Source organism: Phyllobates terribilis, unplaced genomic scaffold (assembly GCF_046119375.1).
Source record: "Phyllobates terribilis strain yellow unplaced genomic scaffold, ASM4611937v1 Scaffold_3__8_contigs__length_932513732, whole genome shotgun sequence".
Classification (NCBI taxonomy): domain Eukaryota; kingdom Metazoa; phylum Chordata; class Amphibia; order Anura; family Dendrobatidae; genus Phyllobates; species Phyllobates terribilis.
In genome coordinates, this window is record NW_027362763.1 from 195713802 (window position 1) to 195731619 (window position 17818).

The window sequence follows — 17818 nt, forward strand, 5'->3', positions numbered from 1 at the left end:
ACAGGGTCTTCTTCTTTGTTTTGTCCCCTCCGCTGTGTCTGGGTGTCGTGGTTTGTTTTTTTTTGTTTTTTTTTCTATATTTAAAATTTTGCAGCGGCTCCGTCCTAGCCTCGGGCGGCACGTGCGCAAATTGAGCTCTTGGAAATCCTTAGCAACATGGTGCCAGCGTAGATTGATTTAATGATGGGCTTCAGTAAAATGGCACTGGTAGCGCTGAGCAATCTGCACAAGTGCCGCCGCGGCTAGGACTAATGGTGGGCTTCAGTAAAATGGCGCTGGTTGTACTGAGCAATTTACGCATGTGCAGCGGCCCGCGCCATTTTTCTGAAGACTTCCAAGAGCTCCATCTGCACAAATGCCATCCTATCCGCTGGCGTGAAATTTTAAATTTTATTACCTTATAGCAACAGAATTGAGGGTTTATTTTTCCATAGTTATATATACTTAGAAGGTTTTTCCACGTATAAATGCTGTAAGCACAGGAACCTCCAGGCCATGTATGCCGCTCTCTTCCCCTTATAGTAGCATTGATCGTGCCGTGCTCTTATTGTACACCCATGCTGGTAGGGTCTAATGTGATGTGAAAAGCCCATTAGAGGCAGTGGTCTGCACTGATGATTTTCCATTTGCAGGTGAGAGTTTCATATAATTTATAAAGAAGATTTTCCACCTCTGAATGCTTTAATTTACTTGTATGGAGCTGAGCTGTAATACCAGACGCAACCTACTGATGATGATGGCCCTGTTCTTCTAATAAAACCAAACTCTATTATATTCTACTAGATGGTGGCCCGATTCTAACGCTTCGGGTATTCTAGAATATGTATGCTGCCGACCGGGCGCAATCAGCAGAGCGGTGTTTAAATTTGGCGCCAATATTGCTGATTGGTCGCGGCTGCCGGCCGAGACCAATCAGCGAACCGTATTAGTGAGGACTGGGGAGCGGCGCTGCCTGTGCGAGTACTTCCGCTGCGAGCAGCCGGGAGATGACAGGCTAGCGCCGGGCATCTCCCGGCTGCGCGCAGCAGAAGTATCCCGACCGGCGGCGCCGCTCCCCGGTTCTCCCTTCACACTTACCGTCGGGAGATCAACAGCCCTAGCCTCTGATCTCCCGACGGTAGCCACATGGAGGTCAGCGGCGCCGCCGGTCGGGGTACTTATGCTGCAAGCAGCCGAGAGATGACCGGCTAGCGCCGGTCATCTTCCGGCTGCATCGCCACTGACCTCCGTGTGGCAGATGAGCCGCTAACGGCCGCCATCTTGTTCTGAAATCCTGCGTCGCTGATTGGCTGCGGCCGGACCAATCAGCGACGTGGGATTTCCTGGACAGACAGACGGGATAAGACGATTATGTATATTAGATTTGGAAGTAGTTAGCATTTTTTAGGTTGGGTATTTGGATAAGGTTTGTTGTTTCTTTATATTGGTGCACACTAACTATATTTTTATTTTTTTTTCCTTTTTTCAGCTGTGGGCGCGAGTCTCGGAAGGAAATATGTTACCACCCTTTCCGCCTGACACCATATCTGATCCGTGTACGGACCGGGCAGAGCGCTGCAGAGCACATGTGCTGCTTACTGTTTGCAGAGCGGGTCCATTCTGGGTATGAAGGTACGTGCAGCCCTCGGTTATAGGGCTCCCCAGTACCCGCCATCTACTAAGATCAGTGACTTGTAATATCACCAGGATAATGGCGCTTGATGTCTGCCGCCTCTTCAGAAATGCCTGGGTGTCAAATTAGTGCCGGAGTGGTTTATAGTGATCTCCTTATAAGACATTGCTTCTTCCTAGGAAATGATTTACCGCTTCTCTCTGGTAGCACTGGAGCAGCGGGGGCATCCGGGACATCATGCTTTTTCTTTGATCCCAGAGACCTAATTGCAGAACATCATGTCTATATATTCCTCGGACATGCCGCCAGAGACCCTTTTGATCTTCTCTCAGATATTGTTAAAGTTGCTTTTAGGCCACAATTACGTGCTGCTTTAAGGCCATTGATAGCAATAGGCGGCTGCATCCTGCGCTAAGTCCGGTGCGTTGTTGGAGATGAGGAAATTGTGTTCCTTTCTTGTTTTTTGTTTTAGCTCCTCGGATCCCTGCAGATAAGCGCATCTTCACTACCACGCACACGCCTGGCTGTCTGTTCCAGGATGTCGATGAGAGGCGAGTAGACTACAAGGAACCTGCCATAATAGTTAGATCTGGTTATCTTCTTCTTATCCTCCTCTTTCTACTTTTCTCCCTGCAGAGCCGTGCCCCTGTTGGGTTACTTGCCTCAAGACCTCATTGGCACTCCCATCATCCTGCATTTGCATCCCAGCGATCGACCCCTCATGCTGGCCGTGCACAAAAAGAGTACGTGTACATGACGTTCATTATTGAAGCAGACCTGGCATTGATTTTGTGTCACTCCAGATCTATGTCCACCAACCTTCTTGCCTGTTTTAGCAAATGCAATGTACTTTCCCCTATTTCTAGTGCTATTATACTAGCCACCAGACCTTAGAGTAACTAAACGTTTTTGTTTTTTATAATTATTTAAAACTTCTGAAGTTATGGAATTTTACTAATTACTTTTATTTGGTGATTTTGTCTTTATTTTGTTTAAAAAAAAAATTGCATGTAAGTGGCTTCCAATCCCCTGCTTTTCCCAAGTCTATTTGGCTGCCTCGAGTTGCATTGATGGCAGAATTTACTTGGAGTACAGGTGCTGGCAGTGAAAGATCAGTGTCCTCCTCTGCATATGTACATGTAGGTGTAAATCAGAGTTGGTGCCCATTGATTCACAGGATCCGGTCCATCGACCACGTCCGCAAGCTCCCAGCTTCTGTGGCCCTTCTTTTGATTTGCTGTCCTGATGCGATGACGCACGTCCTTTATACTGTAACAATGACATTGTGCCAGGCTAGCTAATCGATGAAGGAGCTGGGAATGCCGTCAGGTACGGGGAGTTTCTAAAGGCTCCCATCTAGCTGCCACCAATCACTGATTTGGCCTAAGTATCGCGTCCTGCGAATTCACACTCAGAGGAGGACACAGGTGCTGAACTATCACTGCCATCAACTGTACTCTAAATAAGTACATTCTCATATCCATACAGCTGTAGACTGGGGAGAAGCCAGGTTTGGAAATTTTATTTAAAGGAATGAAGACAAATTACTTTAGTCGGAAATTTGCAAAGTTTCATAACTTTCTATTCTGGACAAAACTAATATTAAAAAAAATAACTAAATAAAAAATATAAAAGTTTAGTTACTCCTTTAAAGTAGTAAATGAAGATTGAGATCGGTTGGGGTTCATCACTTTACACAGCAAGACATAACTATAATGTTTTGCTATGTACAGTATTTTCCTCCGGAGATGCTGGAGCTGATGGGTGGTGCTGCCGGATATCAGACTTTCACTGATTTAATATTGATCACCACTCATCTATATCAAAGCAATGTTAAACCCTTGTCTGTACCCATAACACATCATGTAGTGGAGTCTGTGTCCGGAGCTGAAAAATACTGTCCCTACGCTAAATTGCTCAATAGAAATGATTCTGGTTAGGTGATGATGTGTACACTGCCCTTTAGCGCTGGTCTTTAAAAACTTTCCCTAATGTGCTTCGGGTGCTGGCCTGGGTTGGACTGGAATCCTTGTACTCAGGCAGCAAGGCTTTGGTACTGCTAATTTGCATTTTTTTCTGGTCTCAACCTTGACCAGAGTATTCCTTTATGACTGAAGACCTTTTGTGGGTCTTAGAGTATTCTCACTAGTAGTTGCTGTTGTTGTGTTTTTGGTGTTTTTGTTTTTTTCCAATATTTGCAATGCTGTCATGATTCCTGAAAGAGGTTAAATGGATATAGATTAGACCACAAACACCATGTATCACATTTCCACAGGATGCGTGATTAATATACAGTACAGACTAAAAGTTTGGACACACCTTCTCATTTAAAGATTTTTCAGTATTTTCATGACTATGAAAATTGTACATTCACACTGAAGGCATCAGAACTATGACTTAACACATGTGGAATTATATACTTAACAAAAAAGTGTGAAACAACTGAAAATACGTCTTATATTCTAGGTTCTTCAAAGTAGCCACCTTTTGCTTTGATGACTGCTTTGCACACTCTTGGCATTCTCTTGATGAGCTTCAAGAGGTAGTCACCGGAAATGGTCATCCAACAATCTTGAAGGAGTTCCCAGAGATGTTTAGCACTTGTTGGCCCTTTTGCCTTCACTCTGCGGTCCAGCTCACCCCAAACCATCTCGATTGGGTTCAGGTCTGGTGACTGTGGAGGCCAGGTCATCTAGCGTAGCACCCCATCACTCTCCTTCTTGGTCAGATAGCCCTTGCACAGCCTGGAGGTGTGTTTGGGGTCATTGTTCTGTTGAAAAATAAATGATGGTCCAACTAAATGCAAACCGGATGGAATAGCATGCCGCTGCAAGATGCTGTGGTAGCCATGCTGGTTCAGTATGCCTTCAATTTTGAATAAATCCCCAACAGTGTCACCAGCAAAGCACCCTCACACCATCACACCTCCTCCTCCATGCTTCACGGTGGGAACCAGGCATGTAGAGTCCATCCATTCACCTTTTCTGCGTCACACAAAGACACGGTGGTTGGAACCAAAGATCTCAAATTTGGACTAGACAGACCAAAGCACAGATTTCCACTGGTCCAATGTCCATTCCTTGTGTTCTTTAGCCCTAAAAAGTCTCTTCTGCTTGTTGCCTCTCCTTAGCAGTGGTTTCTTAGCAGCTATTTTACCATGAAGGCCTGCTGCACAAAGTCTCCTCTTAACAGTTGTTGTAGAGATGTGTCTGCTGCTAGAACTCTGTGTGGCATTGACCTGGTCTCTAATCTGAGCTGCTATTAACCTGCGATTTCTGAGGCTGGTGACTCGGATAAACTTATCCTCAGAAGCAGAGGTGACTCTTGGTCTTCCTTTCCTGGGGCGGTCCTCATGTGAGCCAGTTTCTTTGTAGCGCTTGATGGTTTTTGCAACTGCACTTGGGGACACTTTCAAAGTTTGTCCAATTTTTCGGACTGACTGACCTTCATTTCTTAAAGTAATGATGGCCCTGTTTTTTCTTTACTTAGTTGCTTTTTTCTTGCCATAATACAAATTCTAACAGTCTATTCAGTAGGACTATCAGCTGTGTATCCACCAGACTTCTGCACAACACAACTGATGGTCTCAATCCCATTTATATGGCAAGAAATCCCACTTATTGAAACTGACAGGGCACACCTGTGAAGTGAAAACCATTTCCGGTGACTATCTCTTGAAGCTCATCAAGAGAATGCCAAGAGTGTGCAAAGCAGTCATCAAAGCAAAAGGTGGCTACTTTGAAGAACCTAGAATATAAGACATATTTTCAGTTGTTTCACACTTTTTTGTTAAGTATATAATTCCACATGTGTTAATTCATAGTTTTGATGCCTTCAGTGTGAATGTACAATTTTCATAATCATGAAAATACAGAAAAATCATTAAATGAGATGGTGTGTCCAAACTTTTGGTCTGTACTGTATGCTCACTGGGTGTCCTGCCCCTGATATCGTACCGATCATGGGATTGGGGTCCCATGTCTTTCATTTATAAAGAGCAGTGGTCACTTATGTGCATCAACGATCTAATAAATGAATATAGCTATGACCGAAAAGCAGAATACAGCAGACCCCCACTCTTGTGATCAATTGGGGGGAGGGGAACCCGGTGATTATCTCTTTTTTACCTGTCCTGTGATAAAGGGTTCTGCGCCAATCCCTTTAAAGTGATGGTGTTTGGTCCTTTATCAATTAGTCTGTATTGAGGCCACCTGAAAATGTATAGAGCAAGATCCCCTTACACATGAATCTGCTCTTCTCCTTAGTTCTGCAGTATGGAGGACAGCCATTCGACTTTTCTCCAATCCGGTTTTGTGCTAGGAGTGGAGAGTACATCACTATAGATACCAGCTGGTCCAGCTTCATCAACCCCTGGAGTCGGAAAGTGTCTTTCATCATTGGCAGGCACAAAGTCAGGATGTGAGTGCGGCTTGTAGTCCTCTACCCTTTATTATCCTATATAATAATGTGATCTGCTCTGTAACGTGGCTCATAATTCTATGTCTCATAATAGGGGTCCTGTTAATGAAGACATCTTCACTGCACCTATCGGTCCAGCAGATCGGTCGCTGCAGCCAGATGTCCAGGAGCTCACGGAGCAAATACATCAACTTCTCATGCAGGTGACTTCAGGGACTTGTAAACCGCATGACTTGCTGCTGGTTGATCAAGTTCTATTTAGCCGTCCTGGTTATTGAAGGAGATCTATAATAGTGTGCAGAGAAGCCTTCTGAGATGTAAGGGAACCTGTCCGATGATTTATGCTGTCCGAACCATGGCCGGCACAAATCGGGGACAGGCGCCCTCATTGCAGAATCAAAACTCTTAATCTCTAGCAACTATACATAGATAAATCAATTCATTTTTATACTGCTTTTCCATTTTTTTCTTCAGCTCGAGTTTTTAGTAACTCTTTAACAAATTGTATTGAGATAAATATGTAAAACTTTTTTCTTTAAATAAAATATTATATATTTTTTTTGTGGCAGCAAATAAGAACATTTCTGTTTCCATGAAGTTTAGGGTTCAGTGCAACAAAAAAACACAATTTAATTTTTGTTGCTTTATGTGCAGATTTTCAAGAAGAAACATAGCAGTATGCATTACCATGAAAGTAAACCTAGCATTTTGAAATGGCATGTACATATTGCGGTATTTGAGCTATGGTTCCGGTTTTAAAGTTCAGGATCTCCGTGGTTTTTGACAATTTCCATGTGAATTTTTCTCTTTGGAAAGCATTAAATTTACTACAGATCTGCTGTGAGTGATGTTGCCCCAAAACCTGTAGAAAGCTGTTCAGGGGAGAAGGGTCCACAATTGTATCTAATGTAGACAATTTACTGCAAGCTTAAAACCTCAGCGGCAGCAAAGGAAGGTATCCGTATGGCACTGTTCACATCATGTTTTGCCTAGTTTAGCGTCTACGTGATTATTGACAGAAATGCGACAAACCAGTTTCCTTTTGGCCTCCATCTGGCCTATATATGTCGGTACTTAACAAAAAAAAAAAAAAAAGGTATTGCATATCATAGTAGACTGGGGGCTCTGGCTACCAGGAGGTGGTCACAAGGCACATGCAGGTCCCCTGTGCCCCTTCGCCCGTTCTTCTGACGCCATGTTTCCCATTGCCACCTCTACCAAGTGGTGGAGCGTGGTACAATCCACATATTCATTACATTATGCCTACTCCGTGTATCGCAGGGAAATGTTGGAAAACAAGATGTGAACAGGAGCTTCTAGGTTAACACAAGGCATTGATTTTTTTTTCTCAGAGGATCTAACTGTATGTACATCACATCTGAGAACTGCCGACGTATGTGCATTTTCAGGAAATCCGATTTCCATTGATTGCCAGTCTACACCTAATAGAGTCGGAGCATAAGTTGGTATACGTGTCATGTGTAAGAGCACGTTCACATTGGCCATTTCACAGACAAAACCCAAGAAAAAAAAACAAAAAGCATACATCCTGTAGTAAGGAAGTAAATAATAGTACATGTATATAACATACGATACTTAGTTAATGCTATATTTTTTATTTAAAAAATAGTATAAAAGCTATTCCACCACGACAAGGTGTACCCAATTGAGGTGGTCCTATCCTGTTTCTAGTATTAAAACCTCACCTTGCGTCTGCAGATCTCCGTGTCTGACTATTCAGACATCTGCCCCAGGGCAGTTATCTAAATGAAATACTCTTATCTATGCCCTCTGCCCTTATCTACATTGAGATCGACTGACACCAGGTAAGGTTTTAATACTAGAGATACGACCGTCCTGATTTGGTACACCTTGTCACAGTGGGATGACTTATGCTTTATTTTATCACAATAGTGTTATCTATGTACCCTATGCTATTTACATGTACTATTTATTTACTACAGGGTATATGATCATTTTGTATTTTTCTTAGGATTTTGCTAATGCAGACGCTGTTATATTCTGTCAGTCTGCAGTTGTAGGCAGCTACAGGCTGTGATGGAAGGGGGGGTAGGAATTTTTAACTTCTAATATTTCCTACATATGAGCGTTTTCATATATAAATATAATCCAGATTAATGCATGTTCTTTGTCTCCTCCAGCCTGTCCATAACAGCGGCTCCAGTGGATACGGAAGTTTGGGCAGCAATGGTTCTCATGAAAACCGAATGAGTGGAGCTTCATCTAGTGACAGTAATGGGAATCTCAACGAGGACATTAAAGAGAAACGTGTACGTGGCGTGATCGACGCAGTCTGTTTATTCCCCTTATTTACTCGCTCTCTATTCTTGCTTTCAATCCTTTACTTGCAAATCCAGTTTTATTATTTGTCTTGGGGCATAAGCATCGTCATGTCCCTCCCTTTCTGGTCAGCCGATAATCGTACCCTCTGAACTCGTCAGGATGCCAATCAGTGTAATAACCCTGCTCGTTTATTCTGGGGGCGATCTGTGACCTTGCAGTGACAAGTTCTCCAGTCTTGCTCCTGCCCCCTCCTCCTTGCACTTCTATTCCATGCTGTCTTCCCACTCGTCTTGTGTGGACAGGGAGCTGACTTCGGCCTCTATTCCCAGTGACAGCATGGTGTATAATCCATGTATATAATGAGTGTCCCTCCTGCCTGAATGTACGTCAAACCCGGAGCATGCCGTTATGTTTTGGAAGTACGGCACAGGCTCGGTGCATCACCACGAGTGGGGTGTGCTATTTAAGGGAAAATTATAGTGTTCCTCGGAGTGTGGGCTGCACTCCACTGTAGCTTGATTAGTACTGTATCTATTGTGTGACTGCAGCATGCAATCTGAGATCTAGGTCCATATAGCCTAACCATAGTAATGCATACAAAATAAAAAAAGCAGGGAGCTACATAGTTAAGAAATCCTGAATAAATTGGAGCTGGTGAGGGCTGACGGAAGGGCACATGGTAGTGCGCCATCTTGGAGGGATGGGCAGATACCAGGCTCAACCCTACAGCCACAGATTGAAGGAATCAGCTGCAGCTGCCCCAGATGATGGTCCAGTCCAGGAACTTCCATGTATCAGAAAAAAAATCTTAAAAAATGTATATAAAAGGGGGTGATAAAAGCGCTGCTGAGTGCAAAAAAACGTTTTTTGTTGTACTCAGCAGCACTTTAATTACCCCCTTTTTTATCTCAATTTTGTTACATTTTTTTACAGTAATGATTTAGTGCAGCCATCACATATAATTCCTGTATATAACATGCACTGCCAAATACATGTTATGTACACAATAAAGAACTACCTTCACAAAGCTCCTCTTGATGTAAGCGTCATAAATACAGGGACCCGGGGAAAGATAAGTAGTGCATATAAGAGCCAAGCTTTTATAAATCGAGATGAGGGAATTGATCATCCAATTGCCGCAGCACAGAACACATTGGGGGGGAATCAATCTGTGTATTGGTGAGACTTGTGTGACGCACCCATCTTCTGCTCTGACTAATAACGATGGGGAATAGAATGGTCTTTCTCTGTAGAATATTGTGATTTATTCTGATTCGTTCCTGCAGTTATTGATTATATACAGTATAGCAGGTTCTGTAAATAGCTCCTTCAATTGTTCTTGCAGGGTACACATCCAGGTCGAAGATCAAAAGACCCCTGCTCTAGCAGTCTGCAGAGTACAGGTCACCGCAGTGGGGAGGGCAGCCCAGGAGCAGGTAGGATGTGAACCAGCATGTTACTTGGCGGTTCTCCTAATTTGTTTTCTTAAAGGGAACTTGTCAGGTCAAATAACACTATTAACCTATATACTGTTAATCTGCAGGTTTAATAGCGTTGGGAAGTTTCCTGGCTGCAGTGCTGAAAGTGCGACCTGGGGGAGAAAATGAGCTTTATTTCTCCTGGGAGCCGCCGGCTATCTCTCATGCAGGTGTGCCTGGAGCAATTAGTCACCGTGCACACTACTGAGCGCAGCGTCTGTAAGCACGCCTCAGCACTGACTGACATCTGGCTCTGCAGTCCATCAGTTTGGAGCCGGCTGTCATTCCGTGCTGGGGTGTTATTACAGCTGTCGTTCACAGTACAGTGTGCAGTGACTATAGTCACTCTAGGTACGTCTGCATGACTGAAAGACAGCAGCTCCCTGGAGAAATAAAGTTAATTTTCTTCCTTGTGGGTGCCGCACCTTCAGAGCGCTATGAAGCCTTATCTGACCTCACAGGTTCCTTTTAAATTGTCAATGTTGTTTCAACAAACTTTGCATACATCAATATTATAGGTGAATATAAGAAACTTTGAGCCTACTGGGAGAAAATCAACTTTGTTCCTCATGGGAGTCACCAGCTTTCAGTCAATGACATGCTGAGCAAAATGTCAATCAATCGGAGTCCTGAAGTGTGCTTACAGACGCCTCTCACCATACTGTGAGCAGTGACTGTCGCCACTCCGGCATCCAGATATCTATGACTGAATGCTGGTGGCTCCCAGGAGGAAGAAAGATAATTTCCTCCCAATATGCTTTCAGTAAGGTTACGATAGCATTGTAATGCTATCTACCTGCATCTGTAAGTTAATGCCGTTTAGAGACAGAACAGGTTCCCTTTAAAGCAAAGCAGACTGCCAGCATAATGTGGTATCAGGTTATACAACATAATAAACTATATGGATAAGTGACGAGCACATTGACATGACGGACCGAACAGCAGCTTCATGCAACTGTTTCTCCAGTGCTGGATTCACAGCCACACAGCTCATTACTGCTGTACATTGATTGTCATGTGTGCCTCTGCGGCTTCTGTCTGTGTTCTCTCTCTCTTTTTCTCTCGCGCGCTCTCTCTTTTTCTCTCGCGCGCTCTCTCTTTTTCTCTCGCGCGCTCTCTCTTTTTCTCTCGCGCGCTCTCTCTTTTTCTCTCGCGCGCGCTCTCTTTTTCTCTCGCGCGCGCTCTCTTTTTCTCTCGCGCGCGCTCTCTTTTTCTCTCGCGCGCGCTCTCTTTTTCTCTCGCGCGCGCTCTCTTTTTCTCTCGCGCGCGCTCTCTTTTTCTCTCGCGCGCTCTCTCTTTTTCTCTCGCGCGCTCTCTCTTTTTCTCAATACAATACTAATAGGCTTTATTGGCAGGACCAAAATACAATGACACTGTGTTCCAAATTATTATGCAAATAATATTTTCTCAGATTTTCCCAAATTACCTATATGAATTGCAGTCATTGTAATTTTCCAGTCAAATAACTATTAGAGTACAATTGAAAGGTTTTTGTACAAACTGCCTATAACAGTATATTTTTAAAAAAATAAAACACTCAAACTGCACTCAAAATGCATGTTCCAAATTATTATGCACAGCAGAGTTTTCAACCTTTTCATTTTAATAAAGAACAAAAAAATGGTCATTTTTGAAATTCTAAGCATTAGCAGGTTATTACAAACTGAAATCAAACAGTTTTCAACTCAAAACTTTATTCTAGGTGATGTTACATTTGTACATAGGACCGCTTGTTCGAAAGGAGCTTCTGAACTCTCTCGTCCATTGAATTTGTCAGGTTTTGGATGGTTTCTGCTTTAATTGTTTTGCATGAGGACAGAATACCCTCCCAGAGCTGTTGCTTAGATGTGAACTGCCTCCCGCCATCATGGACACTCCTTTTGATGATGCTCCAGAGGTTCTCAATGGGGTTGAGGTCAGGGGAGCATGGGGGCCACACCATAAGTTTGTCCCCTTTTATGCCCATAGCAGCCAGAGATGCAGATGTGTTATGTGCAGCATGAGACGGGGCATTATCATGCATGAAAATGATCTTGCTGCGGAATACATGGTTCTTCTTCTTGAACCATGGCAGGAAGTGCTGTTTGAGAAACTCCACATACATTATGGAGTTCATCTTTACCCCTTCAGGGATTCTAAAGGGGCCGACAATCTCTCCCCATGATTCCAGCCCAAAACATTACTCCACCTCCTCCTTGTTGGCGCCGTAGCCGTGTTTGCATGGGGTGTCCATCAACCAGCCATCCTTCACTCCATCCATCTGGACCATCGAGCGTCGCACGGCACTCATCGGTGAACAAAACAGTTTTGAAGTCAGTCTTCATGTATTGTTTGGCCCACTGGAGCCATTTCTGCTTGTGTACAGTGGGTAGAGGAGGTCGACAGGATGGCTTACACACAGTTGCAAACCTCTGAAGGACCCTGCATCTTGTTGTTCGGGGGACGTTGGAGGCACCAGCTGCTTCAAAAACTTGTCTGCTGCTATGACAAGGCTTTTTTGCCGCTGTTCTTTTAACCTGACTTAATTGCCTGTAGGAAAGAGTCCTCAATTTTCCCTTATCAGCACGCACACGTGTGTACTATGAATCAGCTACATATTTCTTGATTGTGCGATGATCACGATGAAGTGTCTTGGCAATGTTGATTGTAGTCATGCCTTGACCTAAACACTCCACAATTTGTTGCTTCTCAGCAGCCGACACATCCTTTTTCTTTCCCATTTTGGCAGAAAATGTAGGCTGCTTAATAATGTGGGACAGCCTTCTTAAGTAGTCTTGCCTTTCATTGGACACACCTGCCAAACTAGTTAGCACAGGTGTCTGCAATTGCTTACAGTGATATAAAGAGCCCTGACACACATCACCATCAATGAGTTTAACTGACAAACAAAAAAATTCTTACCTTATCACTCCTAAACACTTTTTGCATAATTATTTGGAACACAGTGTAATGTTGACAAAGCAAGAAAAAGTAAGTGTGATGGGGAGGGTGCTTGTGGGGATTGGATGTTGGTGGGGCACAATTTGGGCAATAATAGTTCATTCGGATTGCGAATCTCCACTGTTGATTCCTCTTCCCCAAGTAGGATGCGGCCTTCTCCCTCTCCCTCTTTCTCTTCCTCTTTCTCTTCCTCTTTACCTCTCTCCCCCCCTCTCTCCCCCCTCTCTCTCCCCCCTCTCTCTCCCCCCTCTCTCTCTCTCTCCCCCCTCTCTCTCTCTCCCCCCTCTCTCTCTCTCCCCCCTCTCTCTCTCTCCCCCCTCTCTCTCTCTCCCCCCTCTCTCTCTCTCCCCCCTCTCTCTCTCTCCCCCCTCTCTCTCTCTCCCCCCTCTCTCTCTCTCTCCCCCCTCTCTCTCTCTCCCCCCTCTCTCTCTCTCCCCCCTCTCTCTCTCTCCCCCCTCTCTCTCTCTCCCCCCTCTCTCTCTCTCCCCCCTCTCTCCCATTCGGTCTCGTATTCGGTACGAACACCGAACTTGTAACTTTGGGTTCGCTCATCTCTAGTTAGCACCATTGCACTATTTTCTCCATGGTAAAGATGTAATATGAGGTTGCCAAAAAGTGCTTCTTTTTCACAAGTACCAGTCTTGTATATAGGGTGCATGAAATAATGCAGATCTGTTCCATTTACCAAAATTAGTATGAGCTGAAATACCACACCAAGCCATTGGACAGGAGTTGTGCGGTTTTTGGTAAAAAGCAGCCATGGTTTTCTAATGGTAACTATATATTCGAGAACATGAGCTGTTCTTTCATGTAGCCTCTATGCACTGAGATTTTTTGAGATGTGCAACAATGGACATGAATGAGAATTGGAAGATGACTGGACAGTCTACCTGTGACTAGAAGATGCTGTACCGCTCATGATTTCGTGCTCCTTGCACACCTCGTCATTGTTGTTTTTCTCTCAGGTACCAGCCATAGTGGGAATGGTGGCAGTAAAGACCTCAATAGTGAAGGTTCAGGCATGGCTGCCAGCCCCCCGCAGCTTCCAGCAAAGCAGCCCCCCTACTCGTACCAACAAATCAACTGTCTGGATAGTGTGATCAGGTGAGAGCAAGTTTATAGATTCAATTAATATATTGTTAGAAGCAAATGTTTAAGATGTGACATTGTGCGAAACCCCTGAATGCTATATTACATAGTGAGTGAGCGTGAGATTACAGAGCTCCACCATCATGGTGCGCTCCATGTTTAGGAATGGAAACCTGTAAAAGCAATCATCTCACTAGAGGGAAAGATAGCATCTTTATTGTCAATCCAGGGGCAGATCACACAGAAAAATACTGACCATAGATGAAGATGATGGCTTGGCTCCTTTTTCCCTGCACAGAGCATGCCCACAACTCTCCCATTAAAGTCAAAGGGTTTGTTGGGGTTATCCAGATGCCTGCTGTAAAGTAGATTGCATTGTTTTATAGCAGTGTACTTCTTAAAACCATGTTGGCTGAGATATTCCATCGTATGGACGGACATCTAGTAAGGTGCTCTTATCTATGACGTGTGATGGACTGGGTGTTGGGAATAATTTGCTTCCAGCCTTTGACATGGCATCGTCAAGCAGCGTGTCTTCATAATTTCCTTGGATTACTTATGCCTCCTCAGCTGAATGTGGTTGAGGTAGAGGAAGGATTATTGGCAGCGCCATTTCCATATCTTTAAGGCTGACTTCTCACATCCGTGTATCACAGTACGGACCGCAATATCCGGACCGGCTGCAGATTTCCCAACTCATAAGCATACACAGGGCTGTTGAGTTCTGGTGAGACCCATCCGGACATCGTGGTCTGTGTATGCTAGTTGGATGTGTGAAACCCGCCCTGTAGTTACATGAATCTGTTTCTGTGAAGACCCTCATTATTGCATTTTATCTGCTTTTATCGGTTTAGATACCTTGAGAGCTGTAGTGCTTTAATGTCTGATAGCCATGACCTTGTTTCGCTGGAGAACACTACATCTTCTGCATCCTGCGACCAAAGGCAAGAAGGTGAGATCGGTCAACAAAGGCTCTTATCTCCCAGCTTCATACCCTGTTACATGTGGAGCAATTTGCAGTCTGTGTAGAAAGTAAGCATGCTTGCTTGCCCTAAACACTTTGGTAAAGGTGGGGGATCTTTTTAACTACTTGTCTTGTTTTATTTGTGATCCTTGTACATATTCCAGAATTTAGTTTAGCTTTAACCTTACGTTTCATGCTCCAGATGACCGGCGTCTGTCAGGAATTATTCCGAAACCGACACCAATTCCTCGAAACAGTCTTCAGAACCCTCAGACTATGCCGGATTGTTGTCCAGGCCCTACAATCAATCCCATTTCTGGTGTGACAAACCTTACTCATGGCCGACAACCTGTAGTGCTCTCCACCAGCATGACTGGATTCACCGCCAGATCCCAAACTGTTCCAGGCTCTTTGCCGCATCCATCTCTTGCATCCTTGTCCGTTCGTGGCACTGCAATCACACAGCTTTCGATGGCAGCCAAGGCTGAGAGTGTGGTGTCTCTTACCAGCCACTGCAGCTACAGCAGCACCATTGTGCATGTGGGAGACAAAAAACTGCAACCAGAAGCAGGTAAATATTACCAGTAGGTATATAGAAAAAAGCAGGACCGTGTACTAACAGCACCTATGGACACAGATGATTAAGGATTTGTGGCATTTGTTGTTCTTGAGCATGTCACCAAATAGAGAATTCCCCAAACTTCTTTACTTAATATAAGTGCTATCCATAGCACTTATATTTTCAGGAATAGCACTCATATCTATGATATTTGATGGGGCTGTGCACCTGTCTGATATGTTTATTTTCTTTGGACCTAGTGGTTTGTGGAAAAAATATTGGCAACATGTCCGATTTTTGATCTGCGTGTAAATCGGGAATGCACATCTATAGATTCGGGGGAAAAAAATTTGACCACACTGATGACATCGAAGTGTGGTCTGATTTTCACAAACTGACAGAATGGAGAAGATGGTCCAACTCTGGTCGGACATTTTTTCTCAGACAGTGAGAAAACAGTCGTGTGACACTACCCAAAGGCCACGGCCCCACTATCAGTATTCGGTCAGTATTCTTTCTCAGGAGTGGGAGCCAAAACCAGGAGTGGGTGATAAATGCAGAATTGGTGACTTGTTTCTATTATACCTTCTCTCTGATTGTTGCTCACCTGGGTTTGTCTCCCACTCCTGAGAAAAAATACTGACCAAATACTGATAGTGGGGTTGTGGTGTAAGGCTCATACTATGCAATCAGTAAAATTGCCACAATTACTACCGTTTGGGTGCGATGTTTTGTTGGGAAGGTTACAGGACCATTTCCTGCTTGTGGCTACTGTATAACTGTATATTCCCTATAATGTGACTATTACGGAACCTCTTTTGTTAGAATTTTCCATCGGTGACTTTCATTTTTTTTTGTTCTTCCTGGAATTTTATGAAAACTAAACAGACAGCTGTGTGTAGCTTGTTTTTCACACGGGGAGTAATAATGGCCAGCGGTTAGTTCTATCATACATTTCTAGCAGAAATGTCAGGGGAACGGCACTGCATGGATTTATAAAAGAAATCATCTACAGCATTGTTAGGATTCACCGTGTCCTTTCATGCAAGTATTTTCTTCTACAGAGTGAGGAGAGCTGCTGGGCGTTTTACTATCATTAATGCTGGAGGGGTCAATGGTAACCCCGATCCAGAGTCTAATATGCTTACTGGTTAAGGGGGTTTTCTGGCTTCCTCTCTGCTTGCCATTTATGTGCCGGTGTTAAAAATAAATAAATAAATACATTTTTGTGGGAAAAGTTTCAATAAAAAATTGCATTTTATTCATTGAAATCCCTGGTGTGTGTATAAATGAGTCCAGTGAGCAGTCCTATTCCGTGATTGACTGTCTTTCCATGTATGACTGTAAGAGATGGCTGTCAGTCACTAGTAGGACCGCCCTTTGGACTCAAAGAACAAAATAAAAGTTGTATCAAGTCTTCTTTTTTTAACGTGTGTGTGTGTGTGTGTATGCATATAATATAATATATATATATATATATCTATATATCTCATTCTGCTCAGCTTCTCCTTCATACCACGCTGTCCGCAGATTAGATTGCATGTACAACGTGACAGGTTCCCTTTAGTCTCGCCTAGTCCAGCACTGTGGTTACTGGCTGCAGCAGTTACGTCACCGCTGCAGCTCTGCCATGTGACTACCAGATGAATTAATTGTTCTTAATACAGGCACCCTGATGGCAAACAGTATGGTGAAGCTGGAAAAACCCTTTTAGAGTCTAATGCAGTACAAATGCTACATAATCTTTCTTTGGTTTGTCTGAATGTGTCCTCTGTTTGATTAGAATTAATTTAGACTTTTTCTGCTTTATCGACTGCTTGTTGGAGATCAGTATTGACATATCTGGAGGTGTCCTGGGCAGAAATGAAGTAATTTACATGTTCTCCTTTTATCTGGCCAAGCAGACCTCTAATTAGGGCTGATAAAACTCCATTACTGATGTGTCCTTCACCCTGCAGTGTCGCTCATTAGCAGAGTCCTCAGTCAGGCTCTGGAGTGCACTGCATGGGGGTCTGTGCTGGTGGGCTTTATATAGGAGGAGGACTCGCTGAACTACACAGCCAAGGGTGTTTTCCGTAGATTGAAAACAACTCGCTCTGACAACTTAGACTGAACATTTCTGTAGACTACTCGTGTGACATTTTCTAACACATCTGCTCTTGTATCTGGATAGAATTGGAGGACGCGCAGTCACATTCCGACGTCCCACCAATTCCACCGGGCAACACAGAAAAGGAGCCTTATAAACAGCTTGGGTTAACCAAAGAAGTGCTTGTAGCTCACACGCAGAAGGAGGAGAAAGATTTTCTCAATGGTTTCATGGATGTAAAGCGGCTTAGTGCCTTCCAGACTCGGTGCAACACCTACATGCATGAGAAGTCAGGAGGTGAGTCCTAAAAGTGAGATGAAGTTTGTGGATAAGTATATCTGTGAGCATCTTATAACTTTTTTCT

The 17818-nt window shown here is 43.9% G+C and overlaps 1 protein-coding gene across 3 annotated transcripts in view; it reads left to right on the forward strand.

The window, feature by feature from the left end:
• PER2 (period circadian regulator 2) overlaps positions 1–17818 on the forward strand; it is a 72933-nt gene that overhangs the window by 44683 nt on the left and 10432 nt on the right. For all 3 annotated transcript variants that reach the window (XM_073674438.1, XM_073674437.1, XM_073674439.1), the window contains exons 8-18: positions 1469–1611; positions 2085–2163; positions 2249–2355; positions 5878–6031; positions 6126–6234; positions 8194–8322; positions 9681–9771; positions 13719–13857; positions 14697–14794; positions 15009–15377; positions 17539–17751. In XM_073674438.1, the coding sequence (XP_073530539.1) occupies positions 1469–1611; positions 2085–2163; positions 2249–2355; positions 5878–6031; positions 6126–6234; positions 8194–8322; positions 9681–9771; positions 13719–13857; positions 14697–14794; positions 15009–15377; positions 17539–17751 (1631 nt within the window). The remainder of the gene's footprint in view (positions 1–1468; positions 1612–2084; positions 2164–2248; positions 2356–5877; positions 6032–6125; positions 6235–8193; positions 8323–9680; positions 9772–13718; positions 13858–14696; positions 14795–15008; positions 15378–17538; positions 17752–17818) is intronic.